The sequence below is a fragment of the Geotrypetes seraphini genome, chromosome 3 (assembly GCF_902459505.1).
Source record: "Geotrypetes seraphini chromosome 3, aGeoSer1.1, whole genome shotgun sequence".
Lineage (NCBI taxonomy): Eukaryota > Metazoa > Chordata > Amphibia > Gymnophiona > Dermophiidae > Geotrypetes > Geotrypetes seraphini.
This window is the reverse complement of record NC_047086.1, coordinates 102281956-102301345: the sequence shown is the minus strand read 5'-3', so window position 1 is coordinate 102301345 and position 19390 is coordinate 102281956. Positions and strand designations below refer to the sequence as shown.

Here is a 19390-nt window from a genome sequence, read left to right as displayed (position 1 = left end):
TTACCCTAAATTCCATGTCCTCCTTAAAACTTTTATTTTTACTCAAGCGTTTGGTTGGGATGGCTGAGTATGCTGCCCTGCAATTCTTTTAATGAATTTCCTTTCAATATTTATAATTTATAAACTACCTTGATATTTGTTGAAAGGCTGTCTATAAAAATTGTAAGAAACATAAATATAAATATAATGAAATTTAGCTGGACAACAAGTTCAAGAAAAATGTGTGCAGTAGCATAATAAAAAAGTCTGTTTTGGGCCTAAGTTGCTAGTTGCCCAAAGTCGGAAATGTCCAAAGTCCATTTTCGAAAATATGTCCCAAATTTTTTGATCGTCCAGACTGCTAAGTCATCTATCTTTATACCCCATTCTTGTCCAAAAATTTGTCCAAGTCAAAAGCATCTAGAACAAGACCTTTTGGACATGGGAGTGGCTAGCAACGTGATGGACTGGATACCCAGACATGGCAATAGAGTACTGTATTTTCACGCATATAACGCGCGCGTTATATGTGTTTTTACAAACCGTGCATAACCTTGCGCGGTATACGTGTGAGCGTGTTGTACAAAAATTTTTTAATATAGTTCCCCCCCCGACGTCCGATTCACCCCCCCCCCCCCGCAGGACCGCTTGCACCCCCACCCCAAAGGACCGCTCGCATGCACCCGCACCCGCACCCCCACCCCGAAGGACCGCTCGCACGCGCTCCCACAAGCACCTGCATCCCCACCATGAAGGACAGCTCGCACGCACTCCTGCCCTCTTGCCCCAGCCAACCGCGGCACCCCCGACATGATCGGGGCAAGAGGGAGCTCAAGCCCTCTTGCCCCAGCCAACCGCGGCACCCCCGACACGATCGGGGCAACAGGGAGCTCAAACCCTCTTGCCCCCCCCGACACGATCGGGGCAAAAGGGAGCCCAAGCCCTCTTGCCCCGCCGACTCCCCAACTCCCCGACAATATCGGGCCAGGAGGGAGCCCAAACCCTCCTGGCCACGGCGACCCCCTACCCCCACCCCGCACTACATTACGGGCAGGAGGGATCCCAGGCCCTCCTGCCCTCGACGCAAACACCCTCCCCCCAACGACCGCCCCCCCCAAGAACCTCCATCCGCCCCCCCCAGCCGACCCTCGACCCCCCTGGCCGACCCCCACGACACCCCCACCCCCCTTCCCCGTACCTTTGTGTAGTTGGCCGGACAGACGGGAGCCAAACCCGCCTGTCCGGCAGGCAGCCAACGACGGAATGAGGCCGAATTGGCCCATCCGTCCCAAAGCTCCGCCTACTGGTGGGGCCTAAGGCGCCTGGGCCAATCAGAATAGGCCCGGGAGCCTTAGGTCCCTCCTGGGGGCGGGGCCTTGAGCACATGGTCGGGTTGGGCCCATGTGCCTCAGGCCCCGCCCCCAGGAGGGACCTAAGGCTCCCGGGCCTATTCTGATTGGCCCAGGCGCCTTAGGCCCCACCAGTAGGCGGAGCTTTGGGACGGATGGGCCAATCCGGCCTCATTCCATCGTTGGCTGCCTGCCGGACAGGCGGGTTTGGCTCCCGTCTGTCCGGCCAACTACACAAAGGTACGGGGAAGGGGGGTGGGGGTGTCGTGGGGGTCAGCCAGGGGGGTCACGGGTCGGCTGGGGGGGCGGTCGGAGGTTCTTGGGGGGGGCGGTCGTTGGGGGGAGGGGGGTTTGCGTCGAGGGCAGGAGGGCCTGGGATCCCTCCTGCCCGTAATGTAGTGCGGGGTGGGGGTAGGGGGTCGCCGTGGCCAGTTGGGTTTGGGCTTCCTCCTGGCCCCATATTGTCAGGGAGTTGGGGAGTCGGCGGGGCAAGAGGGCTTGGGCTCCCTTTTGCCCCGATCGTGTCGGGGAGTCGGGGAGTCGGCGGGGCAAGAGGGCTTGACGTTAGAGAAAGGGCGAACCGCTGGAAGAGGAAGCAGCGCAGGCGCAGGGCTCACGGAAGGGCCGGGACCGCCAAGAGAAAGCAGCAGGACACCGGTAGGAGCTTCTACATGATGGGGGGGGGGTCAGGAGCTGTGGGGGTGCGAGCGTTCCTTCAGGGTGGGGTGCGTGTGCGGGTGGGAGTGCGTGCGAGTGGTCCTTCGGGGTGGGGGTGCGAGCGGTCTTGAGTTGGGGTGAATCGGATGTCGGGGGGGGGCATCAGGTTTTCAGGGTGGGGACAGGACTTCAAGGGGGAGAGGAGAGTCGGGGCGGGCGAAAGGAGAGTTGGGGTGGCCAGAGGAGAGTCAGGGCGGGCGAAAGGAGAGTCGGGCGGCGACGGGAGAGTCGGGCAGCATGCGCGGTATACGGGTGTGCACGGTATATAAAAATTTCTGTACATAAATTTGTGTTTTCCGCGCGCTATACCCGTGGGCGCATTTTACACGGGTGCGCGTTATCTACGTGAAAATACGGTAGTGGGGCACCTTACAGGGCACTGCTGTGAACTTCACAAAAAGGGTGCCACATAAACATCTCACTACAACTCCCTTATGGGTCATGGTGAGCCCCCCAAATCACCTCCCAAAACTACTAGACCCACCTGTCTACCACCCCAAAAGCCCTTATGGCTGCAGGTGCCACCTATATGGCAGTACAATAGGGTTTGAGGTTTTTTTTGGGTGCACATTTCACCATGAATGCAGTGGTTATAGTGGCTTATGGGCCTAGGTCCTCCTCTCTATGGTTCACTAGCCCACCCCCCACACTACTTAAGCCACCTCTGTGCAACTCTACTAGGCTTTCCTATGCCAAGTGCTGATGTTCTGCAGGTGGGTATGTACGTTTTAATTCTGAATTCTATGACAGTGTGTGGGGGGATTCTTGATCACTGAGGGAGTGTGTGTGGGTCTTTAGATTGTCTCTGCCGTGGTTATCTGATCACTTTGGATACCTTCTGGGCATTTAGACCTGTTTTTAAATCGCCTAAGTCACTACGTATAAGTTCCGTCTAGTCAGTCTCGTTAAACTTTTGGTTATACTTGCAGTATGACTAAGTCTAGGTTGGCCCACATCCCGCCTACCTCCCTGCCGTAACTACTTAATCAAAAACGCCCCTTTTCACTCTGGGCGTACAGCAGCACTGAAAAGGCCTAAGCTAGATACGTATAAAACCCATTTCGATTATCGGCACTTGGACGACCTGTCTTTTTGATCGTCCAAGTACCGATTTAGGCGGGTTTTTAGGCGTATTTATTGTTTGATTATGAGCCCCATAGAGTACAGGCGAGCACAGTGCAGGAGAAGCCTCATCTAAAAATAAGGTTGCCCAACTCTTAATTTTATTTTCTTAATACAGTATGGTTTATTTTATTTATTTTAAAAATTTCTATACCGTTTAAAACTAAACGGTTTTAGAATCCTGTTTAAAGCCTGCCATTGATACAAATGGGGAGGTGAGACCATTTGATATGGAACCCTTATTAGCATAAAGCTGAGCTTACTACTGCCCTCCAGTACACCAATCAATGTAGCATGGAGACCAAAGTAGGAGGAGAGTTGTGGTCTCATCTTTGTTCCCTTTTTTGGCTAACCACAATACTAAGCTATCCTTGCAGCCCTATCTTTAGCATCAAAGAACCCTTGAGATGAGTTCCGGGTAGGTCCCACCAACCTTGAGGCACGAGTAGGTGCCGTGCTTGCCTAGGGCAGCAGCTTTTGAGAAGCAGCAAACAGCCACTGCAGACAAAGCAAACCAGATCCTGTTAGTCACACAAATTCAACAACTGACATATAATTTACCTACAGGAAGGGTGGGCAATTTTCAAATACCCATTTACTTGGGTAAATTACTTTTGAAAATCACCTTCATTATTTGTATTTGTGTGATAAGCATATGTATGAGGGACCGCTGAAAAGTTCTCAGCCCAACCGACAAAGTTGGGGCAGTCTCCATAGAGGGCTATACACTAAGTCCAGTGATCTCCATCTTTTTTTGTTTCATACTTTTCCGACAGAATGAAAAAAATGGGAAATCACTGGACTAAGGGGCAGACTCTCAAAACTAAATGCAAGTATTTTAGCAGCGGATTATTAAAACAGCTTACTGAGGTCTTTTCCAAGTTTGCTAGCAGTCTCTGATACTGCCATGCAAATGTAATACAACGGGATCATTAATATTAAAATGATCACTTCGAGCGATTCTCTATAATCGCCAATTTTCTAACCTCGTTGTGCCACATTTGCAGCCAAAATTTACCGAAAGGTCTGAGCTGTCGTTGCCTTATTTACTGATCAATGCCTGAGAGCTGATTGGCACAGGCATTGACAGAAAAGTGAGGTTTGACAGCTCAATCCCCCCCTCCCCCCACACACACACACAAATTAAAATAATAATTAAAAAAAAACAAAAGTGGAAGATCAGCAGGAGAGATGCCCACTCTCTGCTGCCAAGCAATGCCCCCCCCCTGGCAGAGGGCGAGATGTCCACTCCCTTCTCTCCCTCCTACCACCTATCAACACCGCTCCCCCACACACCCCGGCGAAAAAGATGCTCACTCCCTCGCTCACTCCCTCCTGCCGCCAAGTGACACCCCCCCAGCAGCGGGAGAGATGCCAATTCCAGCCACCAAGCAACCCCCTCCCCGCCCCCCCCCCCCGTGTCTCCAACTCACCCTTACCTTACTGGATGGCTGGCCGTAGGAATGCCTACTACCTCCAGCCAGAAGGCCTGCCTCTTTAAAATGGTGGGCTTTCCTGGGAGTTGGCATCTCTCTCACTGCCTAAGGGGTGTTGGGGGGGGGGGGTTGTTGCCTAGCGGCAGGAGAAAGTGGGCATCTCTCCCGCTGTCGGGTGGAGGGTTGCTTGATTTGTTGTTGTTGGGGTTTTTTTGTGTTTATTTATGAACATGTGCCCATCGCTATCACCAGTGATGGGCACATGCAGATTTATTGAATCTTCGCTACTCTCCGCCAACCTTATTTGCATGAGCATTTTTTGGAGAATGACTTGCTTTTTTTAAATCGCTACTATAACGGCTGTGTCAGCGGCCTGTCGGTTTTTAACACAAATTTTTGAGAATCTAGCCCTAAGTGTGTAGCTCTCATTAGACTGCCTCAACTTTTTGGGTTGGGCTGAGAACTTTTCAGTGGCTCCCTCATACAACAACAACGCCACTCAAGCTGCAAAACTCGACCCACAACTCTACAACCCATTGATCACGACCACAGACTACAAAACCTTCAAAAAAAGAAATAAAAACCCTTCTATTCATAAAACACATAAAACCGAACTAACACCTACTTCACCTGCAACTACTACATATGAACTTCTAATATCATGTCAACTCAGTTGTAATCCTTAACAACTCTAAGAAATGTACAAACTACTCCCTAAATACCTCTAGTCTCCGGACAAACCATTTGTAATTCGCCTTGAACCACAAGGTAATGGCGGAATAGAAATCCCTAATGTAATGTAATGTAATGTAATTAAAGATGGCAAAAAGTGCAAGATACTTTCCAGAGTGCAGAGGTATTTTGAACAAACAGTTGGAGGGTATTTGACTTTATAAGTCTAAGGAGACACCTATAGAAAGCAGCTCAATAAAGATGAAGAGAAGAGTAAGGAGAACTAAAAATATTATATATTCAGAATATAATTTTGGTTTTTGAAATTGAAATGGACAGAGAAACTAGAATAGAAAAGTTAAATAAACAGGAAATCAGTTTACCAGCTGTATGTATTACTGCCTGTCACCAGCAGATGGCAAGTTTTCTTCAGAATTGAGCACTGCCGATCCCTTTCGCTTCTGTGTGCCCTTGATATAGTTTAGACAAGCAGTGGCAAATCTTAGTTTTTCTAAGAACCACTAATTACTAATGCTTGTATAAAGAATGTACTTTATTGAGAACACTGGACCACTTGCTTCTTACTAAAAGCAAGAGGTGAATCAAAACCACACTTGTTGAATTCTAGCAAGAATATATATAAAAAGGAATCATATTTTTATCAGCAGATAAATCTATATTACTGTCTAGCTGGCTGTCTCTCTCACTACTCCTTCTTCTAATCTCTTATATATGAGTTTGGGAAGAGAAACCAAGTCATTTTTGCTTCTAAATATTTTAATGCATACAGGATATTTATCTTCTTATATTGAAATGATAATTCTCGTGGGGGTGGGGAGGGAACGCATCAAAGCGAGTTTCCATTATTTCCTATGGGGAAACTCGCTTTGATAAATGAGCATTTTGGATTACGAGCATGCTCCTGGAACGGATTATGCTCGTAATCCAAGGTACCACTGTACCTGTCTGCAATACAGTATTGTAAACCCAGTGAATTTAAAGTTAAGAGAAATTAGAGGCAATTGTGTATACTGTATAATATAACCACTTTATTCAATATGAACCATTTGCTTCAGAGAACTTGCAAAATGTTTTCCTTCCATTTGCACAGTATTTATGAAAAATGGAGGTTCATCTTTATGTTTATTAAAAGATTTGTTATACCGCCCAATCATACTTCTAGGCGGTTTATATCCAAAGGTCTTAAACAAAATTGGATTCTCCAGTTTCTGAAATGGTTTGTTTTGTTTACCTCCCCACTTGAATATTAAACTGCAAACTTTGAAATGAAGACTGACTACCCAACATGCACCTGTGCCAAATCTATTCTTGTGTTATGCAGTTCGGCAAAAGAGCACCTGATTTTATGGGGTTTAACTGAGCGAGTGTCTTTCATTGACTGACTGTTCCCAAATGCAAAGTGGCACATGTGCTTATGTTTGAACACTCTGTAAGGGGGGGGGTCAGGATTTTGGTCTAGGAATACACATGCCACTTCTTTCTTGCTAATCCATCCCCTCACTCAGTATGGAAAAATCTAACTTCACACAACTGTATGTTCCCATATTAAAACACAATTCAGCAGTAATGCTTTCCAAACAAGGAACCACCATTTATTTGTCAGTGAATTATCGAACTACTGCTTTTTTGTGGGGGACAAAGGAAAACTGGGCTTGACAGATCTTGCTCAAGATATGACCACTCCTGCTTTAGAGTGGCAGCATTAAATGGAATTAGCAAATGGATGGTCTAGTAACATTTAGCTGTTTCTAGGGAATAAATCTTTAATCGCTTTATGAAATATATCTTTATTTTTATTAAAAATTTCTATAACATTTATAAGCTGGATTTTACAAGGTTTCTATCACACGCTGGTGAGGTAAATGCTCCAATGCTCATAGAATTCCTATGAGCATCGGAGCATTTACTTCGCCGTCCCATAGCAGAAACCTCTATCGTGGCTCTGTAAAAGGAGCCCATAACGACTAGTCAGTTCCAAGCGGTTTATAATACACATCCTTAATTTCAATAACATTACATACACACAGTTTCACATAAAAAATTCCAAGATTTCTACTAATGACATCTCCCTATAGAGGACTTTTTAATGCTAATAATATATACATTTATTTTAATTTCACAAAATGTCTGTTCCACTTTGCTAAAGAAATTTCATTAAATCGAGCTATTCCATCATATGATCATGAGAAAATAATTAATTGATCTCTTATTTGCATTTTGTCCGTTTCTTTGCCCACCCCTTCCCCGGAATGTATGATCGCTGCTTTCCAAACCAGAGTTGTTTAGGGACTTGTAAACATTCAACTTTGTGAACATTTGCAAAGCTCTCCAAGAGCTGATGAATTTGCTGGCATCTGATTTCTCATTTTGGGGGGCTTGTTTTTTGCTTCCAGCTTCTCTAATCTGTATCAGAAGCAGCTTCATAGCCAAACTGCTGATGCTGCTGGGGGATGAGATATCTGCCAGATCCCAACACTTACCCTTCGTGAGGTTGTAGATTCATATTTAATTAGATATATTACAGGTGGTTCTGTGTTTCATAGCGCTGCAAAATGACATAATGTAAATTACATTAACATAAGTGTTGGAATGTCTTACATGGAAATATGCTGCCTTCTGGCTCATATTCACTCTAACTTAGCTAAGAAGCTTCTCATCCAAATATAGTTTGCTGGACAGCTGCAAATTGTAAAATTAAAACAAGCTTTAGTACAAAAATCATACAGGATATAAAGAAATCAGAAAAAAAATAATTAAAAATATTCTTTACAGCATGAAGGAAAATAGTTAACTATGAGTAACCTATTCAAGTACAGCTTACGAGGAGCTGCTGAAAAGTTCTCAGCCCAACCAAGAAGAGAATGATGTGGTTGCCATGAAACCTATGTTATTCTGCACTTTTCTTGACCCTTTTCATTTTGTTTCATATCATAGAAATGAAAAGGGTCAAGAAAGTGTGGAATAACTTGTAGGTTTCATGGGTCCACATCATTTTCTTCTTGGTTGGGCTGAGAACTTTTCAGCAGCCCCTCGTATGTGTCAACTACAGATGGAATTCTCCTTGCTGTTTGAAAACCTGGGCTTTTTCTTTTCTTTGACTCAGCGAGGTAATTATCCACTGCTGGTTTTCTTCAGCTCTTATACTGATGGCAAAAATGCCAGGCTGTTTGAATCAAAGGTTTGCCTCAGTTGTTGCAGTGACTGTCAGTGGCTGCCTCTCAGACTGGTCTCCTATCTGCCCCATTTCTTTGATGAGTCGGCTCCTCTCCTGATTCCACCTGTGAGAGATGCAAAAATACAACATAGTGCGTCACACAACTCAATGTTTCATTTCCCTCTGACTAATTGAGTGTATTGGCTTGAATATCAAAGGAAAAAAAAAAAAGAAAAGATATTTTTAATGATAGTTTGACTAGGGTGAACAATTTCTCTTAGTTGAGTACATGTTAGCAGAAGAACATCTTGATTTTCTCTTAATTTCCTGTGATTTTTCAACAGGTCAAGAATCACGGGACAACCAATGATCTTGGAGTACCTGCATGCCCACAGTATTGCCATATGACAGACAGGCAGAGACACGTAGGCTCTTATTTACAGAAAACAAGGCAGGCGGTCTGCAAAATCCAAGGCAGTGATCGAAACAGCAGGTGAAGTATGCATGTAACTTTATTGTTACAGTGATACACAGCACATAAAAAGACCCGACACAGGCCGTGATTCACCCACGCAAGGGCTGTGTCAGAGGCTCAGTGCATCACCAAACCAGGTTACAACTTCAGCTTGCCTCCTCTTCAAGGTTTGCTCTTTTGACAGCTTATAAAGCTGTCAGTGGAAAGGCTAAAGCTAAATGCCTCCCCTCCTACACCCCACACAAAAAGAATGTATAAGGTCATGCAAAATTGTGGATAGGGAACTGTTCGTATTGAAAACTAAAACCTATCTAAGCGACTCCAGGACTTGGTACACTAACAAGCATTAATGGGGGGGGGGGGGAACTTTCTTGGCAAAAAACCAAACCAAAACTCTATTCGCTCATATTTACTTCAGAGAAGGCAGACTCAGGAATCATGGCAGAAAAGTGATAATAATTTTCTTACAAAATCTATGTAGTGCTATTCTTACAGGTCATGTCTCATGATGTACTTTAACCTTATAGTAATGATGAGTTCAGGTCTTTATTGTTTTGTCTTTGGATTTAAGTTTACTTGGGCTTTTCACCAATCACAGGCTTCAACCAGAACTGGAGGGCTATAAAAATAAGCAAAGCAGCTTAAGCACTCAGATTCCTGATGGTGCATGATTTGTCTCATTCTGAAGTGTTAACACACAGCTGTACAATATGAGCAACAATATCTATAGGTATTAGATGCCCAGAACAGATGGAGAATGTTACATCTGGCATACCTAAGTTATAGTACAGCTAACATTTTTTCTCTAAAATCATAAGCAGTCCTCTATTGATAATTTTTTTATTAGGCTATTGAATTAAATCAATTTAATAATGAGGTTTAACAATAATAATAATTCAAACCAACATGCAATGAATATTAAAGAAAGTGTGCAATCAATGTTATGGCAAGTTTTACTTTTTCTCTGAATATCATCTCCAGTCTCAAACCAGCTTCCATGGTCCTCCTTCTCCGTCATCCAGCTTACCGAGAAACTCTTTTCTCCTTTGGGAGATTCTCATGAAGTATTCACATAGCTGAACCATCCAAGTTCCACTGGACGTCTTTCTTCCCCAAGCCCAGCTGCTTAAAGCTTCTGCTGCTCCCCAGCTGTTGCATGGGAGGGCTGGCTCTGAGGGGCTGGTGTGCATGCGTGCTGACAGACTGATTGAAAAAGGAGGCGGGTAGAGGAAAGAGTTCAGTGTGATCTGAGTTCTTGTTCTTTGCACAGCCCGAGAGCAGGGACAGGAGCTAAAGGGGCAGACAGATCTAATCCCCCCTCCTCAACCCTGTGCTGCTGCCACAGCTCAGAGCATGCCTGCTCCCGCTCTATCCCTGGCACTCCTTCCTGCAGAAATTCCATCGGAGCTTTCTACCTCATTGCCAAGGATCCACGGCTCTTCCACTCAGCCCCAGGCATCAGGCACCGGCAGTAGGTAAATACTAAAAGGGCTTCTGCTCATCTTCTCACCGGACTGGACGCAGCCTTCTAAAACAGAAATTTTGGCCATAGAAAGGTGATCCGGGTGCTTTGGGGGAGGGAGAAGGGAGAGAGACTTTTCTAGGCACTGCACGGAGGTGATCACTTTGAGACTAATAGGGACAGCTTTTGCTACCATATCACTTTTCATTATATTTAATATTATATATACCTTATTAGAAAAGTACTAATTTTTTATCAAGCTCTAATCTAAGAGCTCCTTATACTAAGGTGTGCTAGCAGTTTTAACGTGCGCTACAATGCCGAGCGCGCTAAACGCTAACGCCTCCATAGAGCTTGCATTAGTATTTTTCATTTAGCGTGTGGTTTGCGCGTGCTAATCTTGAGCACACGCTAAAAACGCTAGCGCACCTTAGTAAAAAGAGCCCTAAGTATTCAATAGCGACAGTTGCATGCATGCTGGGTAACTTTCCAAATGTAATCAAACCTGATTAGCCTGTAAATTTATCTAGATATCAGGATACATTACATCTAGTATATAATTGATTTTCTTTGAACAGGTAGGTACATTTCTCTGGCTCTATTGAACATTTTATTTCCAGTCAGATAGGAGACTTATTTCTAAATGAATTTCCACTTGTCAGGTCTGGCTACAGGACGTAATATCTGGAGAGCATTATTTTCTTAATGACCTTTTGGGAGTTGCTTTAGTATTTCAAATCGGTAAATTTTTATGTGAATCTAGTGCGGTTATGTCTGCTTTTGCGGCCATCATAAACTGATGTAATCAAAGGCACTTAACTTACCAAAATTACCAGAGGGGATTGAAGTTATTTAAATGCACATATGTTTTTAATGTGCATTAAGGAACAATTTTAGAATGGGCCTCAAAATCTAAAAAAAAAAAAAAAAAATGCTTTAAGGGTAATATCACAATAGTAGTTTCCAGCTGTAAGCATGTAAATAGAAGTTGAGTTTAGTGATTTCATATAAGATTATCAGATTAGATTATGTGAACAAACCAAGCAGCAAACAGGTGTATAAACATCTAAAAGTATAGGAAAAGTAAAAAAAGGTTTAAGCTAAAACAGGCTGAAATAATTATCAATTTTCAACATACTTACCAAGTTGCTATAAAAAAAATATTAGGATAAACTTGATTAAAGTGAATTCCTCAAGGATGATTTGTTACAATCATATTATACTAGAATTGCATTGATTTTTTTTCTATGGTATAAATGCTTTCTACCCAGATGGACTCTTTATAATTTGGTGGTCTATGGCAAGAAAATGTTCACAAATGTGAGGCTTGTCTCTTAAGCATTTCCTGCTTCCCAAAACTGGTATATGGAGGTTTATTTTCAGTGACCCATTAGCACCTTCCATATGAAACAATTGAAGATTAGAACAGAATAGAAAATTGTGCCAGAAAACTGCTGACGTTCATTTTTTTTTTTTTTTTTTTTAATTCCATGGCTGGGTACAGCATGGCAAGAACCAAACACTAACATTCTGAAAGAAGTAAAAATGTAATAACTGTTTCCAAAACATACGGTAATTTGCTTCTTTGGAAACAGATGAATATAAAGTGCATGTGCTAATTAAATTAGACTGAGCAGTAGATACAGACGCATGCAGAAGACAAGTCAGCAGGAAAAAAAATAGTTTGCTCTAATCAAGTAGGCATAACTGTATACCTAGAATTCTAATAATCAGCACAATACCCTAGGACCTCGTAAACCGTTTTGTTTCAGAATTCTCTATTAATCAGCATTGCTGTTGGTGGTCTTTTAGCTTGTCACTACTGATTTCCTGATAAAATGTGAATGGTGATTTTAGTTTAGTGAAGATATCCAAGGCGCATGTTGGCTGACTTCTTGCCGTTTCCATTAATGTGAGCAATTATCTCTTCTGTGTTCCCTTAAACCCGTGTGAACTGCTCACATGTTCTACGGTCTTTAGTTATATTTCTAGCAAACTTGAAATAGCAAAGCTCAAGACCAGTTGAGGCTGCTGAATTACATCCAAAATGAATGAAATAAACCCTATCATGTCTCCGTTTGTATTGAATGTACAAGGAACTTTCAAAGAATATGAAGCATGCTGGTAAAATTTCTCCTACCTCACCCCACCAGGTCTGAGGAAGTTGCAATAAAATGCTGACAAATATCATTTTTGTATAAAAGTGTGGACAATAGATTCAAGCATGTCTCAATCATGTTTTGGAAGAGGATCCTAGAAAACTGGATTTTATAAATTAATGTTATCACATTCAAACAACGTGCATACTGCCTCCAACCAGTCATATTTTTTTTAGTAGACTAAAGAATTGCATTATTCTCTTATTTAGCATATTAAAAAATTCCAGATACAGCTTCTTTCTCAGACCAATGCTCAGTCTAACCAATATCTAGGCAGGCAAGATATAAGACACGGATAATTCAAAGTGACAAATACAAATGGAAAGAAAGGAGCAAGCAAGAAACACACTTTCCAGCAACTCCAGTTCATACAATATCAGAATGTGAGTTAATTAAAAATTTTAGGCTGCTATCTAGAAGATAATTTTATATAATGGGAAAGAACAGTTTCTAGCACCTAGTGTGCACTTTAGTACAAAGAGCAAGAAAGCCTGGGACAGATGCAGTCTTTCAAGTTTATGGTCCTAGTTTGCAGGGTGAATTTATCTTGGCAGAGAAGATTTTGTTTCAGTCGTAAGTCAGCGTACTAGCGGTCTGTTCTAAATTACTCAGCAACCAGGACTTGTGCTTAAAAATGGCACTATTTTATTGCTATGGGGCACCCAGACTCTTCTGTAAAATAGATAAGGTTCTGTTTACATGATGCACAATTAAAGGTAGAGGTGGTGAAGTGATGAAGAAATTAAAGAATATTACTCCATTTTGGCGGTGAGCAGTAGGGAAGTGGACAATCACGCCACTGCAGAATGGAAACTTGAATTAAATAGGTCTCTCCTCTTTCTTTCTCATATAGTTACAGATAGAGATCATAAATCAGATACAGAAAATAAAACAATCAGAAGGTGATTGCAAATTCTAATTTCTTCCTCTCTGTACGAGTTTTATGCATGCTAAATTGTCTTTCTGTCTCATCAGTGCTGCCAAAGAAGTATGTGTGTACTTTTTTTTAACATAACTGCTCCGAACAAACACAATTATCAAAAGTGGTGTATGTTATAAGTAATTTTTACCAAAAGAAAAGAATTATCTTCCATGGCTTACTTAAGAAAATTGGGTCAGAAAGCATGTTTATTTTAGATCTTACAGGAAAGGGAAGGGATCCAAAAGTGTAGCTTCTCCCTTTTTCTCTTACTTTTATTCATATAAGGACATCATGAATTTCTAATCATCTGCAGGTAAATCCAATTCGTTCCTCTTTTCAGAGCTGGAATCAAGATTATGGACAGAAATTTAATATTGCATACAGGCAAATACATGAGTTTGTCTGTTTCAGTATAAAATTCTATAATTGTAATGATCAACTTAATATTACATTTACTGTATTTGGAAAATAGTGAAGAACCGAGAATCTTTGTGACAATGCTTACAGTTAAAAGTATCTTTAAAATATAGCATTTTGCAGGATTTACTTTAGGGGTCATATGAGGGGCTGCAGAAAAGTTCTCAGCCCAACCAACAAAGCTGGAACAGTCTCCATCCAGGGCTATACACTTAGGCCCTCTTTTACTAAGGTGTGCTAACTGATTAGTGCGCACTAATAGATTTAACGTGCACTAAATGCTAGTCTATGGACATGTTAGCGTTTAACGCGTGTTAATCGGTTAGCGCACCTTAGGGCTCCTTTTACTAAGCTGCAATAGCGGTTTTAAGCGTGCGCTGAATTCCTGCTCATGCTAGACCTTAACACCAGCGCTGAACTGTCATGTAGCGCGGGTTTTGCGTGCGCTAAAAACGCTCTCGCAGCTTAGTAAAAGGAGCCCTTAGTAAAAGAGGGGCTTAGTCCAGTAATTTTCCACATTTTTCGTTTCATCGGAAAAATATGGAGCGAAAAAAGTGGAAAATCGCTGGATTAAGAGTATAGCCCTCGATGCAGACTGCCCCCAACTTTGCTGGTTGGGCTGAGAACTTTTTTTCAGTGGCCCCTCATACATCAGTTTCCATTTCAAGTGGTTAAAAGTGGAAATAGCTTTCTATCAGTCAAATTCATAATATAGCCAATTAGCCCACAATCTTGGCAAAATATCATGTTTTAGTCTGGGTCATTGCTATGAAATGCCACAAAATCTTCCCCCCCTCCTGGTGCAGATTCATATTGACTGTTGTGAAAGGTCATTTTTTTTCCCTTTGGAGCTGATTACAGCTAAAGTCTTCTCACCATGCTTTCCTAATTTTTGTCCAAAATAATCTACTTTGCTTCCTTTTCCTTTTCAAACCCTTTCTCCAGGTCTGCAACATTCACACCTCTGCTTACAAACACACTAAATAGGCATGGGAGCAACAACCCTTACAGTTCTCAGACATTTTGTATTGTGACATTTGGTACCATCAAATAAATATAATGTACCAAATTATGGAAAGGTAGAAACACGACCTAACCATTCATTCTCCATAGTCATGCATTTCTTATTCAAGAAATGAATCCCAAAAGTTCAGCATTTCTATAACTTACATGTCCAAGGGTGATACTGACCTGTTCAACCTTTGTTATAAATTGAGCATAACTAACTGTTAAACATCATAAGTAAGCAAAGAAATAATTTCCATAGGACAGAAAGGCCATCCTAATAAAGTATGAATTACTAATGAACTCATTCTCCCTCCTTTCTTCCCTCCCCTGCGCTGCTCTCCTCCCCCTTCAGACAAGAACAGCTTCTTGAAAATACCTAGGGAGCCAATTGAAGCACACAAATTTGAGATAATTAGAGTTAATTCTGCTGGTAAACAAACGAGAGATTTTAGTGCTGGGCGTATTTACCTTTCAGTTTCCAGGGCAGGTCCTTTTCCTTGTATGACTGGGACTGGGGTAACCCGTCTCTGTATAGCTGTACCTTTCACCGAGCTGTCCGACTCTTCCAGGCTAGGATCTGAGATTTCACTGATTTAAGCACTACATGAACATTTTCCACTTTTTCCTAGGTGGCGTCCAACGATAAAGGCAGTTTGATCGCTTTCTCACTTGTTTCCTGACTTCTGGTACAGCGGTTTCCTTTGCTTTAGGTAAGCTTAGATTCTAATGCAAATAAGATAGATGAGAGACAAACACAATTATAACTATAATATGGTAATTTTGAAGCAAATAACTATAAGAGCTGAAATTTAGTGTCTGCCTTCCTTATCTTTTTTTCTCTAAAGATATTTTAATGCAGGCTGGAAGGCAGAAGAAGGATACCTGCTCCAAAAAGTGATTTACAAGGGGCCGCTGAAAAGTTCTCAGCCCAGTCAAGAAGAGAATGAGGTGGAAACATGAAACTTACAAGATATTCCACACTTCTCTTGACACTTTTCGTTTCATTTCATATCATTGAAACAAGATCTGTTTAGAAAAGAGAGGAATCACTTGTAAGTTTCATGACTCCACCTCATTCTCTTCTTGGCTGCGCTGAGAACTTTTCAGCGGCCCCTTGTCTACATCTATTAAGTGAAACTAAATTAAATACTGTCTGGAAATATACAATATACCAGTTTTCAGAGGATGCATTTCTACCTCTGAGATTTTGGCCTAAATCTGAGAATAAGTAATGCTTAATTTGAACATAAAATAAATGCAAGGTTGAAATGCATTTTGCTAGCAAATCCAGTTCATTTTATCAGGAAAACAGACACTTTGGACCAGGAAAAAAAATTATATATAGTCTGCTTATTCAGTCAACAGAAATCCGACTCTACAATAAGACCTTGCCAAAATATCATTGAATGAGTTTCTCAAAATGATTGGGAATTAATCAAAAGTTAAATTATTATTTTAGAGTTAAAATGTAAAATATATGGAAGTCCTTAAATCATTATCTGTGCCAATATGCACAACAGGATTTTCATAGTAGTATTTGGCTTGAATTTCCCTTTAGAGTACTGGTACACCTGGAAATTTTTAGAAAGCATGTTCCAGGATACATTTTCTTTTAGGAAATATAAAATAACTAAAACTGATGTCACTCAGAATTCTAATGATTATTTTGTGGATGTTTGGTACAAATATTTGAAGACAACAAGCTCAAGGTAGTCACCTGTCCAAGGGCTGCCCACAGGTATAGCTACTTTCACTTATGTTTTGCAGCAAAACATTGCTACTATTACTACTAGTCTTGCTACTGCTAGTAAAGTAGTATAGTAGTGGAAATAGTAGCATTATTAGTTGTAATAGTAGAAGTAGTAGTAATAGTAATGTTATTGTTTTGTTATTTTTTTTTAAGGAAGTTTTGGAGGGAGACTGAAAAGCCTCATCAAGTTGACTCTACAGCCAACCATTATGGGCAGCAAGACTCTTCCAGCTCCAGTGCCAATTCACCCTTCTCTACAGCTTACTAACTATTCCTTCCTGCAAGCTTTTAATGGGCTACCGGTGCCAACAGACCATTTGCCCAATCTTTACGGCTTCAGTGCCTTACATGCTGTTCATCTCCACCAATGGACTCTGGGCTATCCCGCTATGCATTTACCACGTTCCTCTTTCTCCAAAATTCCTGGGGTTTCAAATTTGATGGATGCTAGGTTTCACATACCTGCGTTCCCTCTGTTGCCCCATACTATCCACCCTAAAGAAGAATCCACAAATATGCCACTTAAGATCAAACCCCGTTTTGATTTTGCCAATCTGGCTGTGGCAGCCACTCAAGAGGATCATTCAAAAATGGCTCACCTAGATAGCCAAGGCTCTCCTGTTTTGAGTTCCCTTCTTGATGTTACGAAACTATCACCAGAGAAGAAACCAACCAGAGGCAGATTACCATCTAAAACCAAGAAAGAATTTGTGTGTAAATTCTGCGGCAGGCACTTCACCAAGTCCTATAATCTTTTGATCCATGAAAGAACCCACACTGATGAAAGACCGTATACTTGTGACATATGCCATAAAGCTTTCAGAAGACAAGACCATCTTAGGGATCACAGGTAATCAATTCTTTAACGTGTAAAGAAGATTAGGAATGCTATTACTAGAAATAGTTTTATCATGTAAAACTACATTGCTTCAACATATATTTCAGTCTAATTTTCACAGTTCTAGTGGAAAATTTCACTTAAGTGTGATTGTTATTGTCTATTCTCATTTCCAGGGGGTGTTTGAAAAAAATGTCTCCATTCCATTTATATCTATTTCCCCTATACTTTGTTATTTTTATATCAAGGAATGCACACAGTTATTATTGTGATATTTTATATGCCTAGATCTTAAGATATTTTGTACAATTAAAAAATAATTAAGTGTAGTCAAAATTTAACATATATAATCTTGATTTATCCATACTTTTCAATGTTGATTCATACCAGATGAATTAATTTCATAATGTCTTGATAAAATTCATGTTCCATTGTTGATTATCTTAAGGCATTAAATATTTTAAAAATAATTAAGATGCAGACAGCAAAAAATTTAAGCTAACATCATAATGCACTATTGATAAAATTGAGTAGAAACAATTACTTATATATATTTTTTTCATTTTCTCCTAGATATATTCATTCTAAAGAAAAGCCTTTCAAGTGTCAGGAATGTGGAAAAGGATTTTGCCAGTCCAGAACACTCGCTGTTCACAAGACACTGCACACACAAGTAAAGGAGCTTAAACCTTCAAAAATAAAATGCTGAGCTATTGATTTTATTTTAAAGAACTATTACATCATTTTATTATGCCAGAAGTGGAACTCAGTCCAAAGAATAAAGCACTAAACTTTATGACAAAATGCCCTTCCAAATGTGCTTTGTTTAAACAGAGAAGCTGCTCTGGAGAGCTGAAAAGGGTCCCTAGGACTATAATAAACTTTGTGCCAAAAGGTGGAGCTCAAGAGTTGAAGAGACATCTTGATCAAACCTTAGATTTTGAAAAGTATTAATCCCCTCTTTTTTTACACACATCTAAGATTCATGGAGTAGGGGTGGGAAGTTCTGAGAATAAAATGTATTATAATACACAAATATTAAATGCTGATGTTCACTGATCCTTCCTGTGAAGAATGATGGTTTGAAATAGGGTTAAAGAATGGTTCTTTCCTGAAACATACCACACCATTTAGACTCTTCATGGCTAATGCTCTAGTGTGGACCTGGAAAAGCAAAGTACCTGAACTCTGGACATAAAAATTCCTAACTTTCTGTATGTGTTAACGTTTTAATCTGGTGCCTTGGGCAATTAGGTGTGGTTGTTTGGTGGATTACTTTGGTTTGGGGGCACGTCAAAGCACAAGGAAAGACAATTTAATAAACAATCCAAACTAATAGCCATGAAATTGTACCGGGTGTACTTTAAGGCAGCTGACAATCATTCATGACCTTTTTTTTTGTTTTGTTTTGGGTTTTGTTTTAACCAGTGAAGAAAAGACATTCCAACATTTTGTAAGGGGGAAAAAAAAGTATGTTTATGTGGCACTTTATGCTGATTCTTGTTAATTAACATTTATCACTGGATTTTTAAAAGTATTAAAATAAATGGTTATTTTACAGGCATATTTAGCAAACTGAAATTTACCCTTAACAATAACCCAGTTTTAAAAATTATGTTTAATTAATTCTGCATCTAACTGAGCAAGTGTCACACACAATTTCTGTTGAAAATATTTTAAAATGGGGTACAAGAGAATTGATAACCACTGAAAAAAAATAGGCTTTTCCAGTTAGCTCAGAAATGAGTGATTATGTGATTAGGACTTGTAAAAGGCTAATGAAAGCATTTTGCTCCTTCAGGTGAGGTCAAATTCAGCATCTAGTATTCAGAGCTTTAGATATTAGTAGGTACGATTTTAATGTAACAAATTAAATCATTAATAGCAAACCCTTTGTCTTTAGGAGGAA

General features: G+C 41.0%; 1 protein-coding gene and 2 long non-coding RNA genes across 4 annotated transcripts in view; 1 reads left to right on the top strand and 2 right to left on the bottom strand.

Moving 5' to 3' along the window:
* Positions 1-19045, top strand: part of LOC117357346 (protein odd-skipped-related 1) — a 31607-nt gene extending 12562 nt beyond the window's left edge. The window contains exons 3-6 of one of the 2 annotated variants that reach the window (XM_033937782.1): positions 8795-8943; positions 15523-15603; positions 16797-17493; positions 18055-19045. In XM_033937782.1, coding sequence (XP_033793673.1) covers positions 16853-17493; positions 18055-18190 — 777 coding nt within the window. In that variant the 5' untranslated portion in view covers positions 8795-8943; positions 15523-15603; positions 16797-16852 and the 3' untranslated portion in view covers positions 18191-19045. Of the gene's footprint in view, positions 1-8794; positions 8944-10190; positions 10401-15522; positions 15604-16796; positions 17494-18054 lie in introns of those variants that run through there. The other variant, XM_033937781.1, reaches the window with a different exon arrangement.
* Positions 6864-10016, bottom strand: LOC117357347. Its single transcript, XR_004538787.1, has 2 exons — positions 9883-10016; positions 6864-8574 (listed from the first exon to the last, which is right to left on the bottom strand). It is a non-coding gene; the product is annotated as an uncharacterized LOC117357347 (long non-coding RNA).
* Positions 11151-15612, bottom strand: LOC117357348. Its single transcript, XR_004538788.1, has 3 exons — positions 15362-15612; positions 13739-13810; positions 11151-11299 (listed from the first exon to the last, which is right to left on the bottom strand). It is a non-coding gene; the product is annotated as an uncharacterized LOC117357348 (long non-coding RNA).
* Positions 19046-19390: the final 345 nt, after the last annotated feature.